Below are 24,609 nucleotides of genomic sequence, written 5' to 3' on the forward strand. Positions count from 1 at the left end.
GTCTCCCTCCATGCAGATAGCCAAGCATGTTTTTTTTTTTTTTTTTTTAAACTCTTTTTTGGCCATTTCTGCTTTATTAGACAGTCGCAGCGGAGAGAGACAGGAAAGGCAGGGCAGAGGGAGGGGATGACATACAGCAAAGGGTCTGGGCTGCATGTGAATCCAGCCCGCTGCGGCTTCGCCTCTAGTATTTCATGGTGCACGCCCCACACAGTGAGCCACCGGAGCAGCCCCACCATGCATACTTTTTAAAAATAAAAATCTCCCCCAGATACACATTCACAACTGGAAGCGGTCCAATACAAGCATCCCCCCTGCTGCTGACTCCCCAAGCTGTTGAGAGTGAAGTGTCAATTCCAGCTGTTAGCATAAGAGAAAATAATGGTTGTTCACTAGTTTTTATTTTCGCCGGCAAACCACGGGGAATGACCTGAGAATGCTCCAGTCACAAGCTCCTCTCTAAATTCTTCTGTCTACTGCTATCCTTATTAAACATTTAAAAACGCCTGATGTCAGTGCTTGCCTTAGGTTTATACCAAAGTCCCCCATGGACATAAAAAAAACTTCTCTTTTCATCCTTCTCAACCCAATTCTGCTAATTTATTTATTTGTACCAGTGATCACACTGGTGTCAAAAGCCCCCCCCACCAACACACCCATCTGGTCTTACACATGCTCTTCAGGTGACCTGCACGTATTACAAAAAAATTCCATACATCTGTCACACGCTCCGCCTGCTCTGTCTGTCTCTATTTCCCACCGCACAGCCTGGCAGTCAATTATAGTCCCTCACCTTCAAGCCGCTTCCCTTCATCTCAGCATGGGAAGCAGTGGACTCTCATCTTTATCCATGCTCTTTATCCTCTCTCAGCAGCGGGAACAGTGGAGCTGTCAACTCAAACCTTCTGCTAACCTCCTGAAAACTCAGGGGAACTGTTCCTCTGACACAACCCATCACATATTCATGGAGGAAATGTGGGAAGGAATAATGTGACACACGTTTTTATCATAAATGCCAGGGATTCGGCGGATTTGCAAGTTCGTGAAATCACTGTGTGTGTGAATGCACACGGAACGTAACAGATATGATAAAGTCTCCAGGTAAAAAGCGATGAGTTCAATTTATCATGCTTGGCAAAGCTTGTTATTGGAGGAATTCAACTGAGCATAAAAAAAAAAAAAAATGACGCAGCACACGAGGAGCAAACAAGAAAGATGCTTGATGATGAAAACACAGAACTTGACCGATCAATAAAGTATGAGGCGACATCACCGGGGAGCAGCTCAACTTTTAACAGTTAGTGGAAAAAGACAAAACAGAGCCTCAAGGAAATCCTATTAGACACCCGGTGAGCTTTCAGGAGAAAGTAAGAAGTTCTTTGAGTCAACTACCCCCCCGCAGGACATAATTGTGCCTCTGGTTGGTTCTCCCTTTGGTCTGTGCTGCTATTCTTGATATATGTTAATGAGGCCACGGGACATTAGTCATCTGCTGGCCTGGAATAGGACCACAGCAAGAGGCTCACTGGGATACAGCTGTGGTCAATACTCCACCAGAATCCATCCTCCTACTACTTTTTTTTTTTAATGTTATCTTCCCTCTCTCTGTCTCAGCCCCTTCCTCAGCTCCTTTCCCTCCTCTTCCTCTTCAGTCATCGACCGCTTATTCTCTCTACACCATCTGCTCGGATCAATACGCAGGCTTGAAGTCACAATGCAGCTTCAATTTGAGAGCGCCTCGCTTCCTTAATGTGATATATTTCTTGCTGAAACGGGACACCGGAGTGGGACGCAATGCGGGGAGGGTTCACTCGAAAGTACATACCAATGGGGCATCAGTTTGGGAGAAAAAGTGGAGTTTTATTTGATGGGAAGAGCAGAGGGGCATGACTGTTCAAAAATTTGTGACTGTGTGGAATTTTTATGTACGCCTCCTAGAACATGATGCTGCCAAAGTTGTGAAAATAATGAGATTTCAATGTAAAAAAACAAACAAACAAACAAAAATGTGCATGGCATGACAGCTGGTATGAGCTAAAAAGGCTAAACAGTCATATTTCATGTCAGTGTGCTTTTTAGAAAATGGAAAAGGAAAGCAGACGACACACACATACAGCTTAAGTTGTTCCTCAGACCAGGTGGAAGGTGATACTTTGATTTCCCAGGCAAGTTACCCCAGTGACTCTTAAACGGAGCTGTGTTTCTTCTCATCAAAACACCCTGTTTCAATGTCCATGTCAATTCCTCTCCTCTATCTGGGATTTATCAATCTTACTCCTTTGATTTTGTCTGGCCACATTTCTCCTTGAGTACTTTTTTCTTGAGCAGGTCCAGTGTATCCTGAGCCAGAGCTTCCCTCAGAGCACCAAAGAAAGCGAGGTAGTGGGCTGTGTTGTGGAGCATGAGTAGGACTCCCGCCAGAAGCTCATTGGTCACCAGCAGGTGGTGCAGGTACGCCCTCTGGTGGTTCCTACAGCAGTAGCAGCCACACCCCTCCACCAGGGGCCTGAAGTCATCTTGGTACCTGGTTGGAAGTTGCAAAGTTTAAATAAAATTTGAAGTTTAAGTGGAGTTCATGATGTCCTGCATAAATGTTCTACAGTGTTTTGACAGCAAAGGTCCTGGAGGAACTCCTGGTTGTGGTATTTTATATATACATATATAGCCACAACAAACCTCTTGTCTTTCAAGTTGATCTCAAAGGATGTCATCTGGTCATCAAGATTAAGTTCTCCATTCTCGTGCGTCTCCCCTGCTGTGTCCCTCTCTTCGTCCGCCTCCAACACTGCCAAAACATGCATCTCATTAATCAAAAAAACTACAAAACAATTCCCACCACAATTTCATCCTTTCATGAAAAACAAAGTCTCTATACAATGCTGCTCCGTCAGTCCAGATCCAAAAATAAAACACCAACTCAAAGTTCAATCCAGGTTATAGAGTATGACTATGTATGAAAGAAGGAGCGATGGAGCGATGGAGAACAGAGAAAAAATGTGACATGATATTCATATATAGGGGGATGGAAAAATGATGGATGGTGAAGGAAAAAGCATCAGTAGAAACAAAATTGTACACTGACACTTCCACAGAGGACCAGTATAGAGCTACAGTGAGAAAAAAAAATCAATGATTAAACAGGAGAAAGTGGAGGGACAAAATAATAGTGGCTGAAGCTAGGCGAGAATGAAAAAGGCACGCTGATTATAATTAAGTATTGTGTACCCAATTAGTTTGAAAACTGCAATGCATTTGATGGAGAGAGCAGCTATTGAATCGCTGTAATTAGGTGGAGTTGAACTACAGTACGGCTCTAAGAAACATCCACTGATGTTCGCCTATTTCTGATTTTCAGACCCGGTGAAAAGAGAATTGCTGATTTAACGCCTAAAACATTGGCAGTTCAGCATATGCACTTACATATGGAGGTTTCTCCAAGATATCATCCCAAACATAGATAAATAAATTATACCAATGCCTAGCAGCTGGCACTTTAATATGGGGCAAGTATGATACACCCTGGTTTGTCCGTTTGTGATCATATTACAAGCTGTGACGGGCATCAGCACACAGAGCAGTTCCTAACATGTTTTTGGTGTTAAAATTTGCACTCCTTTCAACTAAATAAGTAAGGCCCAATATATTTTAGCATTTCTGATCCCTTTAAGATAAGTAGCATGAGCTGAAATTGAGTTGGTGGATGATAGAGAGAAGGAGAAAAAAAGAAAGATCGGGTGATCAAAAGAATTGGATTCAAAGATGAAGAAAGAGACAGAGATAAAGACGAGTTTGGATGGCCACAAAGTAAGGGAGGAGGCGAATGGGTAATGTATGACTTGTCATGCCAAAAAGGACACTGATTTGGATGTGGGGATACAAACACCTTCCAACACCTAATTGGTTGAGAGGGGAATTAAAACTTCAAAACCTCTTCAGGTTTTCTGGTTTGACGCCAGCACTTTTCTCACCTCCTGTAAACTCCATTAGACTCCCTGTGCAAAATCGATTAATGCAGCCTGACACTGGATCCTACCAAATACCAAACTTCACTCCATCAGGGGACTGTAATGCAACTTTTTGTATCAAACAGAGAATCCACAATGGGCAGAGTCATTGCATTTTCATTGGCTCTTGTCACACGGCATCTTACCTATGTACTCAGGACAGCAATCAGAAAGATGGGCATGGTTTAATTGTTACCTTACTACTGGAAATCTTATGAGATACAAAATGGATTTCATTGCACCAGCCGACTGGCTTCTTGACCAATTATTTTGACTGACCTGAGGCAAGAGAATACACACTACTCACTGTGCACAAACAAATACACACACACACACAAACACACACAATTTCCTTCGCTATTAGACCTATTAGTTCTGTATCTATTAGTTCACATCCGCCAGGCACCGTGAGCGGCACATGCACACAATTCTTTCCAATTTATTATACCCAAACAGGCATACGCAAACAACTCGAGAGCAAATGTGTGAAGGTGCTTAGTAATTTATGACATTCAGCAAGACCAGCTCTTTTCCAAGTGTTGTTAAGGATAGTGTGGTAATTAGTCCTAGTACAGCTTGTTATTATTATTAGTAATAATAATGCTTTTCATTTATAATGCATTTTTATAATACTCGAAGCACTAGGAATCATCAAAGCACACAAAACAGGATGAGGACATGCACAGCTGTACAACAATTTGAGCGATAAAAAGGGAAAAGAACAAAGCATGCAATATAAATACAGTTTATCAAGACAGCAGAAATAAACATCCAGCAGTCAAAAAGCAATCATCAACAACAGGCATTAAAATACGCGCAAAAAGCAGCAAAGAGCTGTGAATACATCAGGAGAGAACCCCTGCCTAAAATTATCAAAGGCTCTTTTACATAGATGGGTTTTCAGAAGTTTCACAGAGCTTTCAAAGCTGGGCGCATTTTTCCACTTGTCGTGCAGAGCATTTAACAGCTGGTGAAAATTACAGCAGACAGCTGTTATCCATGGTTTTAAGTTTGCCATGGGGTTGCTGGAAGGATATGAACTTGCAGAACAAGGAGAGCGGGTAGGTGTCTGCAGCTCGATCTGATCACAGAGGTAATCTGGAGTTGTCCCACAGACTCTTTTTATACGCAATTGCTTGGATTTTTAAATCAGTGCATGAGTATACAGGAAGGCAGTGTAAAACAGAGCGAAAGTGATGTATAATTGAGGTGTGTATAGGGATGCGTACAGCACTGCTTTGTATGCACTGGAGTTTGTTGAGAGAACTACTTGGAAAATAAATGAAAAGAACATCACAGCAATCAATCCTAGATTTAACAAAACATGTCTCAGGTGTCAAGTAATGACAAATGGTCTGAAGCTCCGGCAGCAATGTTTTGGAGGGGGAAACATGGTACGTCCCAAATGTATGTATAAAATGAGTGCTGACTATCAAACACAGCACCACAGGTTTGTACTAGAGTGGACGGAGATACTGAGGTATTGCCAGAGATAAGATTTAGGTTATTTGCTGTGCAGAGAAACCGCTGCCAATCCAAATTGCCTGTTTTGGAGCAATTAAGTTTTGAGAAATTGTGTTGCAAGTTTTGATTTCACTAAAGCACCCGCTTACAGCCAGCAAGGAGGCATTCATGTCAGGTCTGTCAGAGATGTAAATTTGGGTATCATCGGCAAATCGTTGACATCCCGGTCTGTACATCTTAGGCTACATCCACACTAATACATATTTGTTTTAAAATAGCATTTTAAAACCAAAATGAAGTTTGACTCCACAAGCATTTTAGCACTGTATCAGAAATAATCTCCATCCGTACTAACACACCTGAAAATGCACGTCACATGACAATTCACGCACACTGGGCATGCCCAAGCCGATGCAAAGAGGAGGCAGATTGTCTCGTACAGGGGATGCACTCTGGATTTTTCAGATGAGTATGGGGGTCAGCAGCAAAAGTTACGCATTTTAAAATGAATATGTATTAGTGTGGATGTAGCCTTAATTATGGGCCCAAGAGGCGGCAGGCAGGCTGACATCTGATGGGCCCCATAATTATAAATGGCATTACTCTGATAAATTCAGAGCAAACAGACAAGAACAAGTATAACTCAACCCAGTTTTGTGATTTCTGACATTTTGTGATTTTTTTTTTTTTTTTTTAATTTTCAGGCTGTATGCATGATATATCTGCTTAAGGCTGATTCAGTGTGGCTCCAACAGAAACCTATTTAAGCACAGCAAAAGAAGCCATAAACCATGAAACACACACTACAGAGTCTTGTGAAGTCTCATGTTACACTGTAGCATGTTATCAGAAATTGGTCCCTGCTCAACCAATCAGTATTTGTTTGACACAAGAGACATGAGATGCTGTTGAGGTTTACAGAAGTATGTTTTGAGCTTGACCGGTCTGGTTTACTGACATGTAGCTATGTAGCCGAGTAGCTGCAGAGGATGACTACTCCTCACTGAGGAGGGCTGCAAATACAGCCAATATTTCAAATCTTATCAAGACAGCAGAGTGTAAAATCTGCAAAATAAAACGGCTTGCCAGTGCATTAAATCAATATTAACAACAAATCTATTCTACAGCCACATCTGCACCAGACGGTAGCTAGTATTTATACCACCTGACTGCCTTAACAGTGCGACTTGACGACAGAACTGATATAACTTATATAAAGATAATTGAGAGCTCTTCTCTCCACACAAAATGTTCTCATAAAACCTAAAGAAGAAAGAAGACCAAGATGTAAATTATTGCACTCTCTACACTACTTGCACAAACAGAAATGGCATTTCTAGCTTACTATTATTATTAATGCATTTCTATATTGTAAATAATCTATAATAATGACACTCTACCATAGAATACAATTCTATTTAAAATTTTAATTTAAAGTGTACCATTTCTTTCTTCCTTGTGACAAATGGTGAATGACTTTCCAGAGAGCATCTTCCACCTGCTCCTAACACCACTGATTACATTAAAAATGTTAACCTCCCACCCCGCCTAATTATTTGTCATAAGTTCCACTACGTATGACATTTCGAAGTTTTTACTACTGGTTTAACCCTCTGGTCCCTGTGCCTTTCTTTTAGAGAAATGGCTCCAAGGAAAGCAATATCATTAGTAAGGAAGAATGGCATTTCCCACAACACTGTTTTTCATTTTGATATTATGTCTTTGGGATTTAATTCCAATCCAACTGCATGCGGTGAAATTGCTTGTTCCTTATCCACATATCACATATTGAGTTGTCAGTTTTCTGAGGCACACGAAGCATGTGGTGGAGGACCTTAGAGGAAAATACCCCCCACCACCACCCATTTTTTGGGTCATTCCCTACATTGCACCTACATTTTTCACCTGAAAAACAGAGAGAAAAAAAGGCCACTTCACACTGTATGGCCCTGGGCAAGGATGTTTTAACAGAAAGGTCATTTGGTTTAACAGGAATGTGAGAGCAATGAGGGAGAGCAACCATAGTCGAAAAGGTCTCATTTGCATTTACACTTCTTGTGTATAATAAAAATGTTATCAGTTTTATTTCTGAAACAAGCCATGTCATTCCTCCTGTATGCTGTGATTCAAGTGGTTACACATGTATATTAACCTACGTTCATGGATCAATATCCATGCAACAACTGGCAATTTTCTAAACAGAAGACAGAGGGGCTGGGATGGATAAACTCATATCAGAAAACCAGTAATTGATTTTATAATAATACAAAAAACTCTACATTACACTACTAGACAGTCTTGATGGTGTGTCCTAACCACAGACTGTAAAAAAAAAAAAAAAAAAAAAAAAAAATCAACAAATGAAATGTATGCAGCACAACAGCGTTTACAGTTTCAGTTAATACCCTGAAAAGTAAAATTAGTCTACCATCAATGTGTCAGCTGATGACGTACAGTAGATAAATAAATGTTCATAGTTTGATTACAGCATTGTTGCAAAATATCAGATGTTATTTGTTATTGATAATTTATAATATTACGTTGATTTTTTTTTTTTTTTTTTTATGTTGATTTAAAACAGAGTTAGAATAGTAAAACTAAGTTATTTGGGGTGATACTGGTATTGAGGTCCAAATCTGTGACACTAGTCTTTAGCACAGTAATTCACCACACCTGCAGAGGGCGCTCTACCTGCGCGTTCCGGGTCCGGGGTGATGTCGAAGTTGAAGCAGAGAGCGCAGCCTCGTTCCGTCACCTGGAAGGGGAAGAAGCTCTCGAACAGGTCCACCCCTGCCTCCACGCACGCCAGCACCTCGTCAGGCCTTCCCACACCCTGCAGCAGTCTGACGTTCATGCATGACGCACACACACACACACACACACACACACAAAGCAAACAGTTGTTAAATGCTACAGAAGACACAAACACAGCACAAAGTTAAGCACTGAACTGCACATGAAATCAATGTAAACAAACAACCCACAGACGTCAATGAGTACACAGACGATCTATAAAACGTTGCGACACACAACAGGTATACACAAATGCCAATAGCGTTTCCTTTCCCTATAGCGTGCTACAAAAGATGGTTGCCATAGCTTCCAGGGAGGAAGGCGGGGGTTGACAACTTGCCATGGTTTCTGGGACATTTAGTGAGCATTATGAGAGAAAGCACAGATGAAAGAGGAGTGGAAAGGCATAGAGTAGGGCAGGATGATAGTCTGTCTAATGGCCACTGAGTAAGCAACTCACTACAGGTCTAAAACCCAGGCCAGCTCAAGTGGAGTCGAAAAAACATACTCGCAAAATAAAATCTAGACCCTGATATTCCGGTCAAAAATGCATCAGCAAATGCAGACTGAGCTTTAAGTGTTTAAAACTGTACAATCCAAATGCACCTTAATGGCTCTTTAAAAGAAAGAAAGCTGTACCACGTATTATGACTTTTTCTCTACACCAAGGAAACTCACAGCAACTAAATTTAGCCCCAAACTTAACACCAATTTCCACCCACCCATTCCTGCTCTTCTGTCCACACACTGTCACACACTGACCTAGCTATAGCTTCAAACCAGGCTCCCTGACTCACACATAGCGCCGCATGCAGCTTTAGTCCCTTTCACAACCTTAAAAGCTGCCTGAAAAAAATGCTTTGCTCTACTTTCAGTGTTATCTATTCCCTCCTTACATTTTACTTCTATGTGATACTCTGATATGCCTAAACTGCTTCCGTCACGGCCCCCTGAACTCCATACAGTTAGGTTCTGTTTAACATTATGAACACTTGATCACCTTTTTTAAAGTTATTTACTCTTACTTTGTTACTAGGTGATGATAGAGTGCATAAATACTGAAATTCAGAAAGTGAACATTTTCTACTGTGCACAGGAGGCAGATTTTGCATGTTGACATCCATAATGATGATAGCTGAGGATAGGCATTCTGAAAAAGGCAATTAAAAGATGTGGTTATTCAAGCTACATTATAATAAGAGTAAAGTATTATATAAGTTTACCAGGCAACACTACTTTGAAACTGAAAACCCACAGACAATTTCTCAGGCATTTAAAGATGATATATCAGAAACATAAACCCAGGCTTAAGAATAATTCCTGTGTTTTTTGTGACAGCTGGAGAAGGCTACCCTTATTTACAATATTCCTACTATTGTCTGCATGGTCGGTACAGTTTGAGATAACAGGACTTGTTTTCTTGCCTTCAGAAGGGGCCGTTTTCTTCCATTCATTTCTCTACACTGACAAACAATTTCCACAAACATGAATATTGCCTGAGCTAGATAATTTATTGCCGTAAACAACGCCACACTACGTCCTCCTTGAGTTGAAGCTTGTGAAATAAAAAAAAAAACTGCCTTCTCAGAAACTCTGTGCATGCAACTCAGCACATGGAGGAGGTGCCCCTTTTTAATTTTTTACTTCCTGCCCTTTAGAGATTCTGTGCATGCTACTGCTGAGTTGAGTGTTTCCATATCAGCGCACTCTCATGCTGCGCCTGGCTCACCTGACGTCTGAGAAATGGAAGCCTCTGCGAAGACATAATCAGAGACATGCTGCCTAACAATGTATTACTGTAGGTGGGACAGCAGTTCATTTCAAGCTAGATTTGAAGCTGTATACTTTGTATTGTTCCTGTTATGAATAAAAAGTCAATAATAAACAGACGACATGCACTGCAAACACATGGGAAATGCTAACTACACATACAACACTAAATGGGCTATAGCTCTAAATGACACCAGCCGTGCTATCCTTGAAGGTTAAGCCGAGATGGCAGACTGTGGATGGCTTGGAGAGTTGCCACCAGAGCTGCTGGGTTTCCACTTGCAATTAATCAACATAACTAATTGACTGTGCAGATCCACACCCCACTGCTTCCCAAACACCCACCCACTCACCAGAAGTCCCCAACTGGACCTGGCTATGCTGCAGGTCACATTGTTATTGCAGTCGGGACAGAACACAGATGGCCACAGCTGGGTAGTGACAAATTGTGATGAAATACGGGAATCGGTTACTTGGTTTTGTGAGAGGAATTTGAATAAAACTGAATTAAGTACAAAAGAGTTCAGTTTGAGGATCAGTTAGGGGGCCAGTGTTTTTGCTCGTTTTACCCATTTGCTGCACCACATGCATACATTACATTACTGCCAACCATTTTTCAAAGCATATCATACGTTTGCAGATTTTTGAATACTCAGCTGATTTCCCTGTTTATTTAGTTTTATTCAAATGTTCAGACGATAAACTGACTTTAAAAACCCCCCGCTGTTCCAGTTGACATTCATGCCGAGATTTAGAAGTCAGGGATGTTTCAAAACGATGTTTGTAAATCGGTCATTTCTTCAGGGATTATTTTCTGACAGAAACATGTATTTTGTTGTGTGGGTTTCCGAGTGTGATAGGAGGGAAAGGTGCATTCAAGTGTTATCTATAAATGAGGGAAAAACACAAGCAAGAGAGCGCCACACCATCCTTTTTCCACAATGCTAAAGTTTGCATATTATGTGTATGTGTATGTGTATAATAGCATGTGAATGCCATACAGCTCGGCAGCCAATTTGAAGTCACAGTTGTCAAAACTTTGCACCTGAAAGTGAATGCATCAGACAATGTAAGGCCTTCTCGGATGAATGCAGGCCTTAAACTAAATGGTGAACCAACAATAAAGAAACTCTGTCAAACAGAAACCTTGGCAGGATGCAGGATGACAGATTACCTATCTAAATAAAGTTTCAAGTCTCTGCAAGTTGATTTTAGGCTCCGCACTGAAAAGATAGGAAAGGAATGGCTGACTAGACGGTAGGAAAAACACATTAAGATTTATATACTATGGCATGCTTTGAAAAGTTGGTAGTGATGCAAAATATGTGACTTGTAGCAAATGGGTTAAAACATGCAAAAACATTATCCTAAAGGCAGGGGTGCATTGCTACATCTTGGTTTTCATCTAGGGCATAAATGCAGTATGTGCCTCTAAGTACATCTCTCTTTTCTCACTGAGGTCAGGGTAATGAAGGAGAGGATATTAGAAGGGACAGAGTATGCCCACCCACCCACTACACACACCTGCTGCCTTGTGTTTGACTGATGTTGACTGACTGTTTATGTAGTTACACTTCATTTACACGCTGGGGAAGCAGGAAAAATTACAAAGAAATCATAGCACTGAAAAAGTGAAGGTACAAGGCATTCTCTCCTCGCAATTGTATTCCATTCACATTTTGGAGCTTCCCTACTGACTCAGTCACACATTCATGTGTACTGCCAACCTGGGTTTGCCTTCAGGCAGCTCCTTGGTAACAGCAGCAATGAGTTGGATCCTCAGCGCCTGATCCATAGAGCCCGTTTGGAGGCCGTCCAGACAGAATCCAGCCACGGGCCTCTTGGCTGTCTCTTTGGCTGAGCGCACCCTTTCTTCCAGGATGTCTCCTCCTTCCACCACCCCAAACACCGCCACTCCCTGCAACTCCTAACAAAAACAGGGAGAGCTGGGTAAAATAACTGATAGAGAGAAATCTTTGAAACGTGCAGAGAGACTGAGGGAGACAGAAAATGATGGATACTGGCACCCAAGAGGACAAGAATGATAAATAGGCTCAGTGCGCCTCTTCATCAAAATTGCATCCAAGTCTTTAGGTCGACTGGGAAAATTGCTGTTTGTCTGTGTACCTGTGTTTTGTGGTGCACTAGCAGACACTCATCCAGGTGGGCCAGAGTTCGATCCACTGATTTTCTAACTCTTTTGCGAGAGGTGTTGCTCTGCCAGGTCTCTCCGTCTGCCATACTCTGGTACCAGTCTGGCCGCACTGTCCTCTGCAGAGCCATGAACTTGGCAACTGTCAGCTCTATCCGCCCGCCGCTGCCCCACACCGACACCGTCTGACCACAACGAGACAAGATATTTTCACTTGAGAAGACACTGGAGTGACATCAGTGCCATTGTTGATGCTAGATTAGCACCAGGATAATTCTTCTCAAAAGAAATGTTGAGTGTCTGTGCAGAGTGCAGAGAGTCTGACCTTGTTGGTGATGTGACCTGCGGGGCACGGGGTCACGGGATCATGAAGTGAGCAGTACAACACTGTATCGTGAAGACCTGCACAAAGCAGAACAACAATCAATGTGTAAGGTGACTCTTCACTCAAAGAGAACAAAACAAGGCAAGGCGTTAGTCAGAAAATGGACTAAGCAAGGTGAAGAAGCCAGTCAGTTCATTATTGTATGTTAATTTCTCATCTGTGAGTCTCCAGAGAGGAATGAGCTGTGGTCTTATCAGCGAACCCAGCAGCATCAGAAGATCAAAGGGTGACCGAACATGAACGCAAGAACCAACAGCAAATACAGTTAATTTCTAATTATCCAATCAGAGCTTTCAATTTCTGGGACTCTCGATTAAAAACTGTAATAATCCTCTGGCGGTGAACAACAAGTGACGCTGCAGTAATTACATTTCTAATATCAAATCTGGTTGCCTAAGGCAGGGTAGAGCTCAGTGTCATTGCACAGATGGGCAAATGAGGTCACTCTTCTGGGGCAAATTACACAAAACAGAAACTGCTTTGAATCAAGCTCATTGCATTAATCAGCTTTTCGACAACATATTTAGAAGCACTGCAATTTAACTCCCTCCTTATAATTTCAGTCAGTGAAAAGAATGTGGACTGTGTACTACATGCACATTACTTTAAAATGCAACTCAGAGTGAATGTGTGCACCAGGCATGTATGACATTTACACAAATCCCCTGGTCATACCCACACAGGATTGTGAGCACCAAAATACCCAGGTGCAGGATCTTCTGAGGTGGTAGAGATTAAAAATGGCTATAAAATTGGCAAGAGGGCTAAACAGGCAATGGGTTGGAGCAGAACAGCAAAAAGGTTAGATACAGAAAAATAAATCAAGCCCTCCATGTGACCCAGAAGTAACTCAAATTCCCCCCCGCAAGGAGACAAAACTCTTTAAATGAACACCAAAGCCTTTACGGAGGATGCACAGGAATATCACGATCCAGAATGTGAACACGGCACATTGAAAATACATTCCTCTGAAATGAAACATGACTGACCCATTAAGGGGATCAGAAAGACAACTTTGACAGAGAGATGCAATATCTGAACATCGCTTGTCTAAATCCCCTGAAAATGAAAGTCTGTCAAAACCTTGAAATGTTTGATCAAAGTATAAATCCTCTGTGAGTGTATTTTTAAGCTCCCTGAGCCGCACTAATTTGCAGATTGACAACTTTTAACTGCATGCATCAAAGCCATTTTAATAACTTTGTAAAACTGCAGGAAAAAAAAAAGCTCACATCGCTGTGCATTTGGTTTCTTTGGTATCTTTCTCAGGTATTCTATCAGTATCCAATAAAAGAAGTTCTGCTCTAATGCGGCAAATATGAGCTTTAGTGATTTTGTTATTTGAAAGCTGATGATGTCTTATCCGTCATTTAACACTGCCTGAATGCGCTGAAAAGGCGTACTGTTATGGTTTAAGTCTCGCCAGTGATGCTCAGCACATGAACTGTTTATATTCATCCTCTGCTATCCTATTCAGGCTACTCTCTGGAAGGAATGTGATAAGAGAGGAGAGCAGAGTGCATACAATAAAGAAAATAAATTAAACTGCAGTAAATTTCACACGAGGAACCACCAAAAGGATTTTATTATACAAAAGTAAAAAAGATGGAGGACTTGGGGTGACACATCAGGGTCCTAAACATAAAAAAACAGCTTTTTGTGAAAATACTGCATCTAGTCTTCAAAGAAAAGCGACATTGATCGGTGAAGCCCTGAGTTGGAGCAAAGAAGAAAGGCAGAACAAAAAGCTCTGTGCCTTACAACAAACTTATTTATAATGATTTTGTGACTCATATTGCACACTGGATCAATATGTCCAGTAAAAATGCATACATGAAATGTGTGAAAATGTGTATGGCGGTGGTTTTGCCGACAACAATGTAGACCATTCTGACTACCAGACATGTATTCAAGACATTTACAGAGAAAAGTGATCAGAAAAATAAACAAGACATGATGTGGCTCAGTTGGCAGACGAGCAGCCTGAGCGATGCTTTGGAAAAACTAAAAGATTCCCTATAGATAACTGTGTAGACGATGAAACAATTGAACATTTATTATTAGGTCTGATGTGTGGGGGAAAACAGCCAGTGTTTTAATGTGAATGATAACTACAATGCAGTGATGTACAGGTTTTTGTTTTGTTTTGAAAACAGGAAAACAGGAATTTTATCGGACAGTTGTGTGTGCAGTAGCAACAAAAATCTGGAGGAGGAGGTGTGGCTGTGGACTGTACACCAAGTCTGTGATGTGGTCTTCATCAACCTGTGACTGACGTGAAAAGACTCAGATCACTAGACAGGAGACAGAAAAGACACACACCTTGGAACTTGTTGGAACGGCGACTTTATCAACTGGACTGTGCTGAAACTGTGGCCCCGTTTACACAACAACAATTTTTACAAAGAACAGTAAACTTTTGTTGCGGTTTGGCCTTTCATTTACATGACAACTGCGTTTTAGGTGCAAACTTTGGAAACCAGGTTCCAGAGTGGAATTTTTTGATAACACCACTACATGCCGTGTAAACTGGCAAAACGAAATTCTTGTGAAAACGATGACGAAACGGCCCCACTTCGTGTGTGACTTTGACGCGAACAGGAAAACAACAATGGTGGACTATCAAGCTGTGTTTGTGCTTTGTACGCAGGTGCGCGGTGCTACTCTGTGGTGTTACACTGCAAAGTTACACCGCCACCCACTGGCCTGGCATGCACACTACAGCGTTTTCAGTTGTTTTTGTGGATCCATCCCTGCGTTCCAAATCACATACTTATACTTTTTACTGTTAGTATGTACTGCAGCTGCCCTTACAAAGTATGTAGTTTAGTATGAAATGTGCACGCGTATGCATACTATTGGGACACACTACATACATCGTCCCTGAAGTCCGACCCTCTTGCTCACTTCCACTGCCGTCCGTAGCGGCAAATTTGAATGTTGTTGTGAAAATGCCGGTGCTGTTTCATACTGCGCTGTCGTCTGTCATATTTCTGATCTTCTGTCTTCCTGTTGCTGCTGCTGTCACTGAACGAGTTTTGTGCGATATGTGTGTTTTGTTGTCTTCCGTATGTGGGCGTGGCTTGTACACGCAACTCAGTCAGTGCGACGTAGCGTCCGCTGCGCATAGGATTGTGGGTCAGAACGGCCAGAGCAGCATGCTGAAATCCATACTGTGAAATCTGACCGGATGTAGTAGAACATCCTGGTACTCTTGGCATACTGCATCTGACATACTATGTATTGGGACATACTAAATCTTTTTTTTCCCTACTAAATAGTATGGTAGGTAGGTAGGTAGGTAGGTAGGTAGATACTTTATTCATCCCGCAGGAAATTCACATTTTCTTCAGCAGTATCCACAGATTACAGATTAAGTAAATAAAAAAATAGAAATAAAGAATAAGATCTAAGTATAACAGAATATAAGTATGACTATTGGAACGCAGGGAACTTTTTAAAAACACAAAGGATAAAGTTTTCAGTTTTTATCAGAACTGTTGTCGTGTAAACGGGGCCTGTGTCTTTACTTTTTTTTTTTTTTTTTTTTTACTTTTTTTTCCCCCTTTACATTTTTTTTTTCAATAAAGTATTACACACAAAGAAAAAGTGGCGTGTTTACTGTTTACAGTACCTGCAAACTTCCTGAATCCATCCTTGAAGTCCTCAAGTACTTCCTGGTGTTCTGCTCTTGAGGGCAGGCAGGAAGAAACAGAAATGTAAGCAAGACAATTTCACACACACACACACACACACACACAATATAAGCATGCAGGAGAGAGAGAGAGAGAGAGAGAGAGAGAGAGAGAGAGAGAGAGAGAGAGAGAGAGAGAGAGAGAGAGAGAGAGAGAGAGAGAGAGATTGGGGTGTCTTACATTGTCGACAGAGTGAGCTGAGTAACCGAGGGAAGGTTGGTGAGAGTGTGTAGGGTGTCCTGTGTGAGGTGGGGCACTGTGCCACAGCGTGTGTACAGCAAACATCCCGGGACCTCCAGGGAGTGCTGTCCGCTCCTGCCGAGCCCCTTCAGGACGCCCAGCCGACACCCCCCCTGTACCACACGGGACAGCTCCAGCTTCATCCTGCTGCGGACAGAGCGCGGCTTAAGTAATAATTAATTAAGAAACAAACGAACAAAATAATACCCCCAACATTTGCACTGCATTGTCTTACCAAAAGAACCGGCTTCTAGTTTGAATAGCCGGCGTTGTGTGATTTGTATGAGCCACGTAGCTAACACTGCCACTCACGTGTTAGCATGTACACACAGCTTCCGGCAAACTCTGAGTGTACGGATATTTCAGCGTTTTAAAACCCCTTTGTAATTCTCATTCAGATATCTAACAAAGAACAGACGCAACGCCAGCTGTATGTGAACAGAAATATGGCTAAAAAATACAGCACATTTCGCTTACCAAGCCTACAAGAAGTCCCGACAGGCAAAGAACTACAAGTCGTGTAAATGTGTCGTCATCAGCAGCAGCCGCGGGGAAACAAACTACTGACTCGCGCGTCCAAATGAAACGAGTAAAACGCCGTGAAAACAAGTCCTTTTCTTTCAAAATTGTACTTTATGTCCGACTTTCTTTCTTTTCATTTCTTGTTTTTTTTTCGACACGCTATCTTGCCTTGGTTAAGAGGGAGACTAAGTTACCATGGTTACCAAAGAGACGCTTCTGCTGCTAATAAAGCCTACTGGGAAACGTAGTCCATAAATGTTTCACCGGTAAATCCGTTAGCCTTGGGAAATGATTAATTTACTACATTACCCAGAGTGCTCAGCACACTTAGCTAGCTCTAGTACAGCTTTGACTTTCCCCCTGTCTTCTTTGTAGTTACTTAAATTTAAAAAAAGATAAAAATGCAAATAGAGGCCGATATGTTGTAGGTGATGGATAAAGCTAGATTATAGCATCGTAATTTAAGAGATTTAGGTGTAGCATAAGTGGTGATGACTTTCCCCGGCCACAATCCTCATCTCTTCAGCTGGAAGGGGTGCACACCATCCGCAGAGACGGTGAGTTTGGTTTCTGCATTAATGTAAAGCCAAGAAGCCAACAGCAGCAATGATCGTCTTAGACTTTATCGTCGCTGTTGGGGGAAAAGGAAAGAGGAGAGCCCCTTCAAGATGATAACCCGAAGAGCTCTTTCAGTTGCACCTCAGCACGTCCGCTTATCAGAGAGGAAAATATCAAATATTCATGTGTTTGAACTGTATTATACTTTTCAGACCTTACCTCGGAATATTAAATCCCCCAGTGAGATAGAGCCAAAGTGTAAAATCGTTCTCTTTCATCTCTGAATAAAAGAAAAGTGCGTATAAATTGAGCTCTATGTGAATAAACAGATTATTTCCATCTGGGGAAGGCTTAGAGGTGACACACGGATGACCTCTCCAAGATACTCAGATGTGTGCATTGTGAGTCAGGCCAGGGACAGTTTCATCACCGCCAGTATTGCACTGATTTTTTGACACCTGGGAAATGATGCTGAAGTAATCTGTCCCTTCAGAGGAATGGCTAAGATTTCCTCTGGAATAATCCGCAGACACCAGGCACCGGCTCTGGCCTCAATTTGCACACTGTGCCCGCAGCTTACAGCTTCTGTGAACTCGTCTGGGCATCACAAGCAGGCAGAGGTGACAGGGACCTGCTTTCTCACAGCCCTCACAGGCTCCTCTACACATCGCATCAGCTTAAGCCTAAAATTAATTTGTTTTAACAGATGCGCCGGAAGAATGGTGATGTTGATCAGTGGATGAAGGTGAGAACCTTTTCGCCTCCTCTTATGCATGTGTGTGTTTATTTTTGTTTCTAAGCTGTTTGCCCACATACACTCCATTAATGAAATTTCCTCCCTCAGCGAGTGGAGATGGCTTCTGCATTTGCTGTGTCAGAAGTTTTCTCCCACAAGAAAATTAAATCAGCGATAAACAGCCATGCAGTGGCACTGCAAAGCACTGACCAGTTGCAAGATCATGATGAAGCTTACAGTGAAGGTAGGTCAGCCCACTGAAATAATAGAAATTCTCTGGGGAGGTGTTACCTGGAGAATAGTGAGAGCTGCAGTAGACCTGAACAATGGACTGCAGGTGTTTGTGTTGCTTTGTCTTGCAGCTCAGGCTATTCTGAGTGACTGGATGAACAAGAAGTTGCGGCTGGAGATGGAGATGGAGCCGGACCAAGATGATGACCTGATTAGCTCCGCTGAGAGAAGCAGTCCTGTTGTGTTGGCTACTGCTCAGCCCACGGCCCTGGACTACAGCAGCTTTGATGGTACTGAGCATAGATGGAGATTACTGTATCCCTACAAGCAACCTGAGGCTGAGCGTATTTAATCAAGACTATATCAGATTCAATGTCTCTGAAGAGAATTGATCTGGGCCAAATGATGGGAGAAGATACTGAGACTGTAGTTAAATACTTTGATGACTGATACATACAATATTTTTAGAACAGTTTACCCCAAAATGAAGATTCAGTCATTAGCCAAAGTGTTAAAATATCTTAAATTCAGTTTTATGAATATCATGCCCCCATGGAATAGTCTTAAATTTGAATTTATTTCAACATAAACATTTTAATATCCATATATTTCTATTTGTCAAAATTAAACAATTTCCTCTATTGGTTTTAAACATATTTGATGTTATATAACTAAGTCCACTGCATAACCTAATACTTTATACTTACCTGTCCTTCTTACCAATACAGAGAAATTCAAGAAAATCCTTCACCCTGTCCTAAGTTCTGTAGAAAATAGTCAGATTTATTACAGTAGCACCTTGATATCTAACTCAAAGGAAACTGTTACAGGAATAGTTCATAGAAGCATCTAGTTAATAACCAACCAGCCATTGCACTGGACCAAATATAGTATAGTAGTACTTACCTTAATACTTACCTGCACATCTTATTTGACTGAGGAAAAGATGATTTGTCCAAAACTCAGTCATTTTAACCTGATGTTATAAAAAGACCATTAAATGCAGTAAATTGACTTTCTGATACCCGTAGATACACCGCTAATATCTACCCACCATCACATCAGTTTAAACTCCATAAATGTCTGCACCACCACCAAACACACACTGAGTTAGCCAACATAATTTTTCTCAGCCCCCTACCAAACGACTGGAGTTAAGAGCCATTTTACAACTCCAATATGTCCATCATATTTCTCCAAACAGCCTCTGCAGCATAACATAAAAAAAAAAAAAAAAAAACATAAAAACATAAAAGTATGTTTCAAAACAGCTGGACTGTGGGTGCAACATAAATAGGATGGACATTTTATGGGTCTAAGGCGCTGGTGTTTGGTATTGTGGAAATTTCAGTGCAGTCTCAGCTGATATGGAGGTGAGCAGGTAATGGTTTGATTTCAACTAAATTCACAATACATCCTCAGAGCTGTACAACCACTTGGCTGAGGAACAGGAGGACAGCATGATAAACAGCTTCCTTCAAGACCTGATGGAACATGACGTGTTAGACTCTGGAGCAGCGCAGCGCCTGGCATCAGACGCCGAACAGAATAGGAAGAAAATGAGAGACCCCAGCATCAGCATGGAGGCACGGCATCAGCAGGTACAGTTCGTCCTCAGAATGATGCCGAGGGGCTTAGAATGAAATGTGACGCTCTGTAGTGTTAGAGAAACCCACTGACTGGCACCGAGTGAAGCAGCTGGAACAATGGGCCCCTAAGCCATGTTCTCAGTCACACTGATTGCTGCTGATTGCCTCTGAAGGTGCGCGAGAACAGGGCACGACGGGACGCTGAGAGGCTGGAGCAGCAGAGAGAGAAAGAGGCCCAGCGGGCGGCCAGAGTGGAGGCAAAACGTAGGGAGCGAGAGGAGGAGATGAGGAGGAGGCACGAGGCACGTAAGCAGGAGGAGATGCTGCAGCAGGAGATGGTGAGACTGCGGCGCCAGATGGAGGAGAAGAAAAGCCTGGAACAGATGGTTAGACAGAGGTATGGTATCCACAGCAACCACTGACCCCTGCTGATGTGGCAACATCTAATCCCCACATTGGAAAGTACCCTCAATCTCCTATCTGATTGCATTACCTGTGGTGCGACCAGCCACATAAACACCTTTCTGAAACAGATTGAATGGATTTATGATTACTTAATGACTAGAGAAGATTCAAGATTCAATTAAAAGGCTCCCTGCCTAAACACAGGGCTCCTACACATTTTCCAGTCCAAAATTCCTGACTTGCATTTGGTGGATTTTTTTCAGACTATGTTTAACATCTCAGATTACTAATAGCTACATATTCATCATGAGTGTATATGCTCCATCTGTTAAATGTGCTGGCAGCTTCATTACAAATGATGAGACACCGGATGCTGACGATGCTTTGACAACATCCTCATGGCTTCTCCCTTCCCATATGATTAGTGGTGGCTGCCTCACTCATGTTAGAGATGTTGAATGACTTCACACACAGTTTGCACCATGCTCTTTCCTCTGTTTTAGAGTTTCAGATGGGTAAGAAAACTTGCATTTCCCATCTGGTGGCCTTGGATGAGATGGCACAGCGAGCGCCACGGTTGATTTGTGCACTGTAATACAGACAGGTGTTTGAATCTCTCTGCCCCGCCCACTCAGTGGAAAACAAACAGCTGTCTGCTCCAAACTGAACAAACTCAAAATCTGCTGCTTGTATGACTAATTTATTATTGCAGTTTCCGAATTAGGCTTTTTAGAAAAATACGTTTTAGAAAACTGTTAATACAACCATAGTCTGGAAACCAAATACTTTTCCATAGTCTCTCCTACTTTTCTATATTTATATAGACCTGGAAATGATCAAAATCATATTCCATACTTTTTCATTCTTTTCTAGACAGAGTAGGAACTGTGCAAACAACTGCTATCAAAGTCCCCTTGCAAGAAAGCATTTAACCCAGCGCTTCGAGTGAACAGCTCGTTGGACAATGCTGTTATGTAACCACTTCTCCCCCCCTGCATGTGCTGACCCAGGCCATGGCCATTACTGTAATTGCAAATATGTTCGATGCCAACCTTCATGATGTGCTTATTTGTTAATTAAAGCAGAAAAAAATATGCGAATAACATGCACGCACCTGCACTCATTTTGTAGTAATCGTGATGCTGCCACCAATTTAAATTTTCACTGTGCCTTTTAATTATAATGAAGCCAAAATAACAAAAAGTATTTCTGTGCCATGTGTGTCCCACAGAGAGAGGGAGAAGCTGGAGAGGCAGAGTGCAGCCAGGAGCCTCCAGTCAGGGCCTCCACCTCCCAAAAAACAGCAGCACCAGGATGAGGAGCGGCTGTACAAAGAGCAGCAAATTCAAACCCTGGTTCACATACACAATCTCAAGGTTGGCATTTGTACCCTGTGTGTGGGTGCCAGTATCCGTATTCATTCCCATTATTGTTATTTATGCGCATTTGAGAGAATGTTCACCATAGCTGGTGTGGCTGCATGCACGGATTTGTGTGCACATTTTAGTGTCTGCAGAGGCATTTCTCTGGATGGTATTCGCTGCTGCTGGAGCGAAGGATGCGAATGGGTAAAGTTGCAGCCCTCAGTGACTGGAAGAGACAGCTGAGAGCATGGAGAGCGTGGCGGGCACTGGTGTGGGCACAGCAAAAGCAGCGAGAGGAAGAGAGAACAGAGGAGGAGCTGCGAGCAGAAAACAGGCAAGGGCTGAAAACAGTAGGCTGTGGATACGCCACTGAACCCATAATAGTGAAAATCCTGTTGCAATTTGAAAGCGTCTTTTATTATAAATGGCAGAAGGTAGCCTACCTATACAGCATGAGACTGTCCATTGATATAGTTTCTAGGAAAACACACTGACTGACAAAACATTTACATCCTGTTCCCCTAACCGAATAATTCATGGTATTTAATTAGTAGGGCTGGTCCGTATATTGTTATTGCATCGACATCATGATTTGAGACCAAATCTCATCTGGGACTGCGGATATTGTAATAATATGTTATGGCATTAGTGTTGTCTTTCCTGGTTTTAAAGGATGCACTACAGTAAAGCGATGCAATTTTCTGAGCGTAATAATTTGTTGTAACTGTTAAGTTATTTGCACCATGACCATATTATTAATGACTATTTAGTAAAAATCTTTTGTGTGTAAATATGAAAATACCAATAGTCATCTCTACAGTAATGCCACTATCAATATTGAGGTATTTGGTCAAAGATATTATTTGTGATTTTGTTCATATCACCCAGCCCTACTAATTAGTGAAGATTAAGGAAAATGACCCAACTCTTCATGTCCTCCAGACGATGCCAGCAGGCCACGGAGAACAACCGGAGGCGATTGCTAAGGCGATGTTTGAATGATTGGCGGCTGTGGTGTCGGATGGAAAGGGAGCAACGAGAGATTTTGGCCCGGCAGGAGGAAACTCGGCACAAGATGGCTGCCCTGATCAATGCTGCATCAGCAGGCAAACTCAACACTGCCAAAAGCACCGCTTGTAAGGCACTGATGGCTCCAGCTGAGGCATCCGACCAACCAGAGACCACTAAAAAGGTGAGAGGTGCTCGCAAAAATCCAATTGTTGTCAGCAATAATGCACAAAATGTAACTTATAACAATATGTTTAATGGTGTCCAATGGAAAAAACCTTGCAAATCACACTGTCAAAAGCCAAAGGTGATAGAGTGACTGGAATCATGAATAAACCATCAGCTGTACAATAGGCAGCTAATTCTAAAGGCCAACGAGCAAGGCAGTGAGTGTCAGAATTTCCCATTACTATATGAAACTGTCTTGGCCTGCTACAGTTTGATTTCTACCTCCACAGTTTCACAGTGCTGAGAAAAAAATATTGCCATTGTTATACTTGGCAATAAACTGAATAAACAACTTCTCTTTCTCAGTTTCATGAAATGACCTGTACTTTTGAGTTAATCATCCAGGGAGAGAAGCCTTCGCTGCTGAAATATTCACAACCCTGCTAGGTATCACCAGAGTGAGAGAAAAGGGAAAGGAGTGGTGTAAATATAGCGGATGCAGGGAGGGGGAGGGTAGAACAGATGGGAAGAATGTGCAAGAGAAATAAGAGATAGAGGACAGTGGAACAGAGCTCAAGGGACAGAAGAAAGGGAACGGGAGATGAATTAGGAGGCAGTGCAGTTCATGGTGGAGGAGTCATGGGAAGCCATGCCTGTTATCAGGCCTCTGCTGCCTGTATCAGGATGCCTGGAGCTCAGCAGAGATTAAACTGACCTGAGATACTTATAGGAGATTGGTGTGTATGTTGTGCTCCCTTAAGCTCTGGGCAGGTTTTATCTTGTTGCCGTCTGTAATACCACTTCCCTGTCCGTTTTCATGTAGGAAGATCACCACAGGTCAGGCAGTCCAGCCCCTGTTGCTCCCCCAGCACATCAGGAAAACCTCCCGGTGGGTGCTGTGACCCAGCCGACACAGCCTTGGCAGGTGAGCCGACGGCATGCGGCGCTGACTGCTGGCGAGCTCCGCCGGGCACGACGGAGAGGTGAGGCGGGCGGTGGTGCCAGCTCCACCTGTTCTCAACGTGCAGCGTCACTGGGCAGCCACTTTGAGCACAGGCACGCCGTCCAGCAGCAGACCATCACCCAGCAGAGGAAGCTCCTCAGGGAGCAAAAAGAGCAAATTGCACAGCTGCAGGAGGAGCAGACCATAATGAGAGTGAAACTGGACGTGCAAAGAACTGCACAGCTGACACAACAGGCACCTCCTGCCCCCTCCAGGCCAGAGGGGCTCAACTTTGACCCCGAAAAACAGAGGTAGGGTCAGTGAGAGACACCCGGGCTGTATATGTGGGTGTGCCGCAGATTGGTCTATTTAGAGCCATGTACCTCAACTGTAAGCGTTACCTATCATCAGCAGAAGTGAGATGAAAGAGGCTGACTGTGCTTCCTTGCCCCACTTTTATATTATTTGCAATCCCTGTTTAAATATTACTTTTATTAGAATGCTATAAATTATTGAGTAGTAATAATATCTGTCTCCTCAATTCAGCAACTGAATTGTTTCCCATTTGGGAGTATTTAACTC

General features: G+C 42.4%; 2 protein-coding genes across 9 annotated transcripts in view; one reads left to right on the forward strand and one right to left on the reverse strand.

Annotated features, from left to right (window-relative positions):
- On the reverse strand, window positions 1-17,159 carry qtrt2 (queuine tRNA-ribosyltransferase accessory subunit 2). 6 transcript variants are annotated; one of them, XM_030079063.1, is made up of 10 exons: window positions 16,981-17,159; window positions 16,739-16,753; window positions 16,444-16,650; window positions 16,203-16,258; window positions 12,509-12,585; window positions 12,159-12,368; window positions 11,759-11,958; window positions 8,142-8,311; window positions 2,677-2,785; window positions 1-2,524 (listed from the first exon to the last, which is right to left on the reverse strand). In XM_030079063.1, exons 3-10 carry the CDS (start codon window positions 16,644-16,646, stop codon window positions 2,272-2,274), a joined length of 1,278 nt encoding a protein of 425 aa, XP_029934923.1. In that variant the 5' UTR covers window positions 16,647-16,650; window positions 16,739-16,753; window positions 16,981-17,159; the 3' UTR covers window positions 1-2,271. The 6 variants fall into 6 exon arrangements, with proteins under 6 accessions (XP_029934923.1, XP_029934925.1, XP_029934921.1 ...); XM_030079065.1 differs by lacking the exon at window positions 16,739-16,753 and having other exon boundaries at window positions 16,444-16,647; XM_030079061.1 differs by lacking the exon at window positions 16,739-16,753.
- The window catches only part of ccdc191 (coiled-coil domain containing 191), a 14,661-nt gene continuing 6,331 nt past the window's right edge, over window positions 16,280-24,609 (forward strand). Inside the window, exons 1-10 of one of the 3 annotated variants that reach the window (XM_030079058.1) lie at window positions 16,280-16,287; window positions 18,290-18,328; window positions 18,428-18,563; window positions 18,682-18,840; window positions 19,973-20,151; window positions 20,313-20,536; window positions 21,776-21,920; window positions 22,052-22,242; window positions 22,851-23,100; window positions 23,908-24,338. In XM_030079058.1, coding sequence (XP_029934918.1) covers window positions 18,290-18,328; window positions 18,428-18,563; window positions 18,682-18,840; window positions 19,973-20,151; window positions 20,313-20,536; window positions 21,776-21,920; window positions 22,052-22,242; window positions 22,851-23,100; window positions 23,908-24,338 — 1,754 coding nt within the window. In that variant the 5' untranslated portion in view covers window positions 16,280-16,287. Of the gene's footprint in view, window positions 16,288-16,634; window positions 16,673-17,400; window positions 17,583-18,289; window positions 18,329-18,427; window positions 18,564-18,681; window positions 18,841-19,972; window positions 20,152-20,312; window positions 20,537-21,775; window positions 21,921-22,051; window positions 22,243-22,850; window positions 23,101-23,907; window positions 24,339-24,609 lie in introns of those variants that run through there. The other 2 variants (XM_030079059.1, XM_030079057.1) reach the window with 2 other exon arrangements.

This window comes from Myripristis murdjan, chromosome 20 (genome assembly GCF_902150065.1).
Source record: "Myripristis murdjan chromosome 20, fMyrMur1.1, whole genome shotgun sequence".
NCBI classification, from domain to species: domain Eukaryota; kingdom Metazoa; phylum Chordata; class Actinopteri; order Holocentriformes; family Holocentridae; genus Myripristis; species Myripristis murdjan.

What these genes read in the sequence shown, in the direction of transcription:
- qtrt2 (XM_030079065.1), bottom strand. Translation starts at nt 16,646, where the DNA reads ATGAAGCTGGAGCTGTCCCGTGTGGTACAGGGGGGGTGTCGGCTGGGC. An exon ending in AGGTAGAGCGCCCTCTGCAG is followed by an intron (nt 2,786 to 8,141) that starts GTGTGGTGAATT and finishes ATGTTTTGGCAG; the next exon opens with TGTTGGAGGCGGACGAAGAG. An exon ending in ATCAACTTGAAAGACAAGAG is followed by an intron (nt 2,525 to 2,676) that starts GTTTGTTGTGGC and finishes ACTTCCAACCAG; the next exon opens with GTACCAAGATGACTTCAGGC.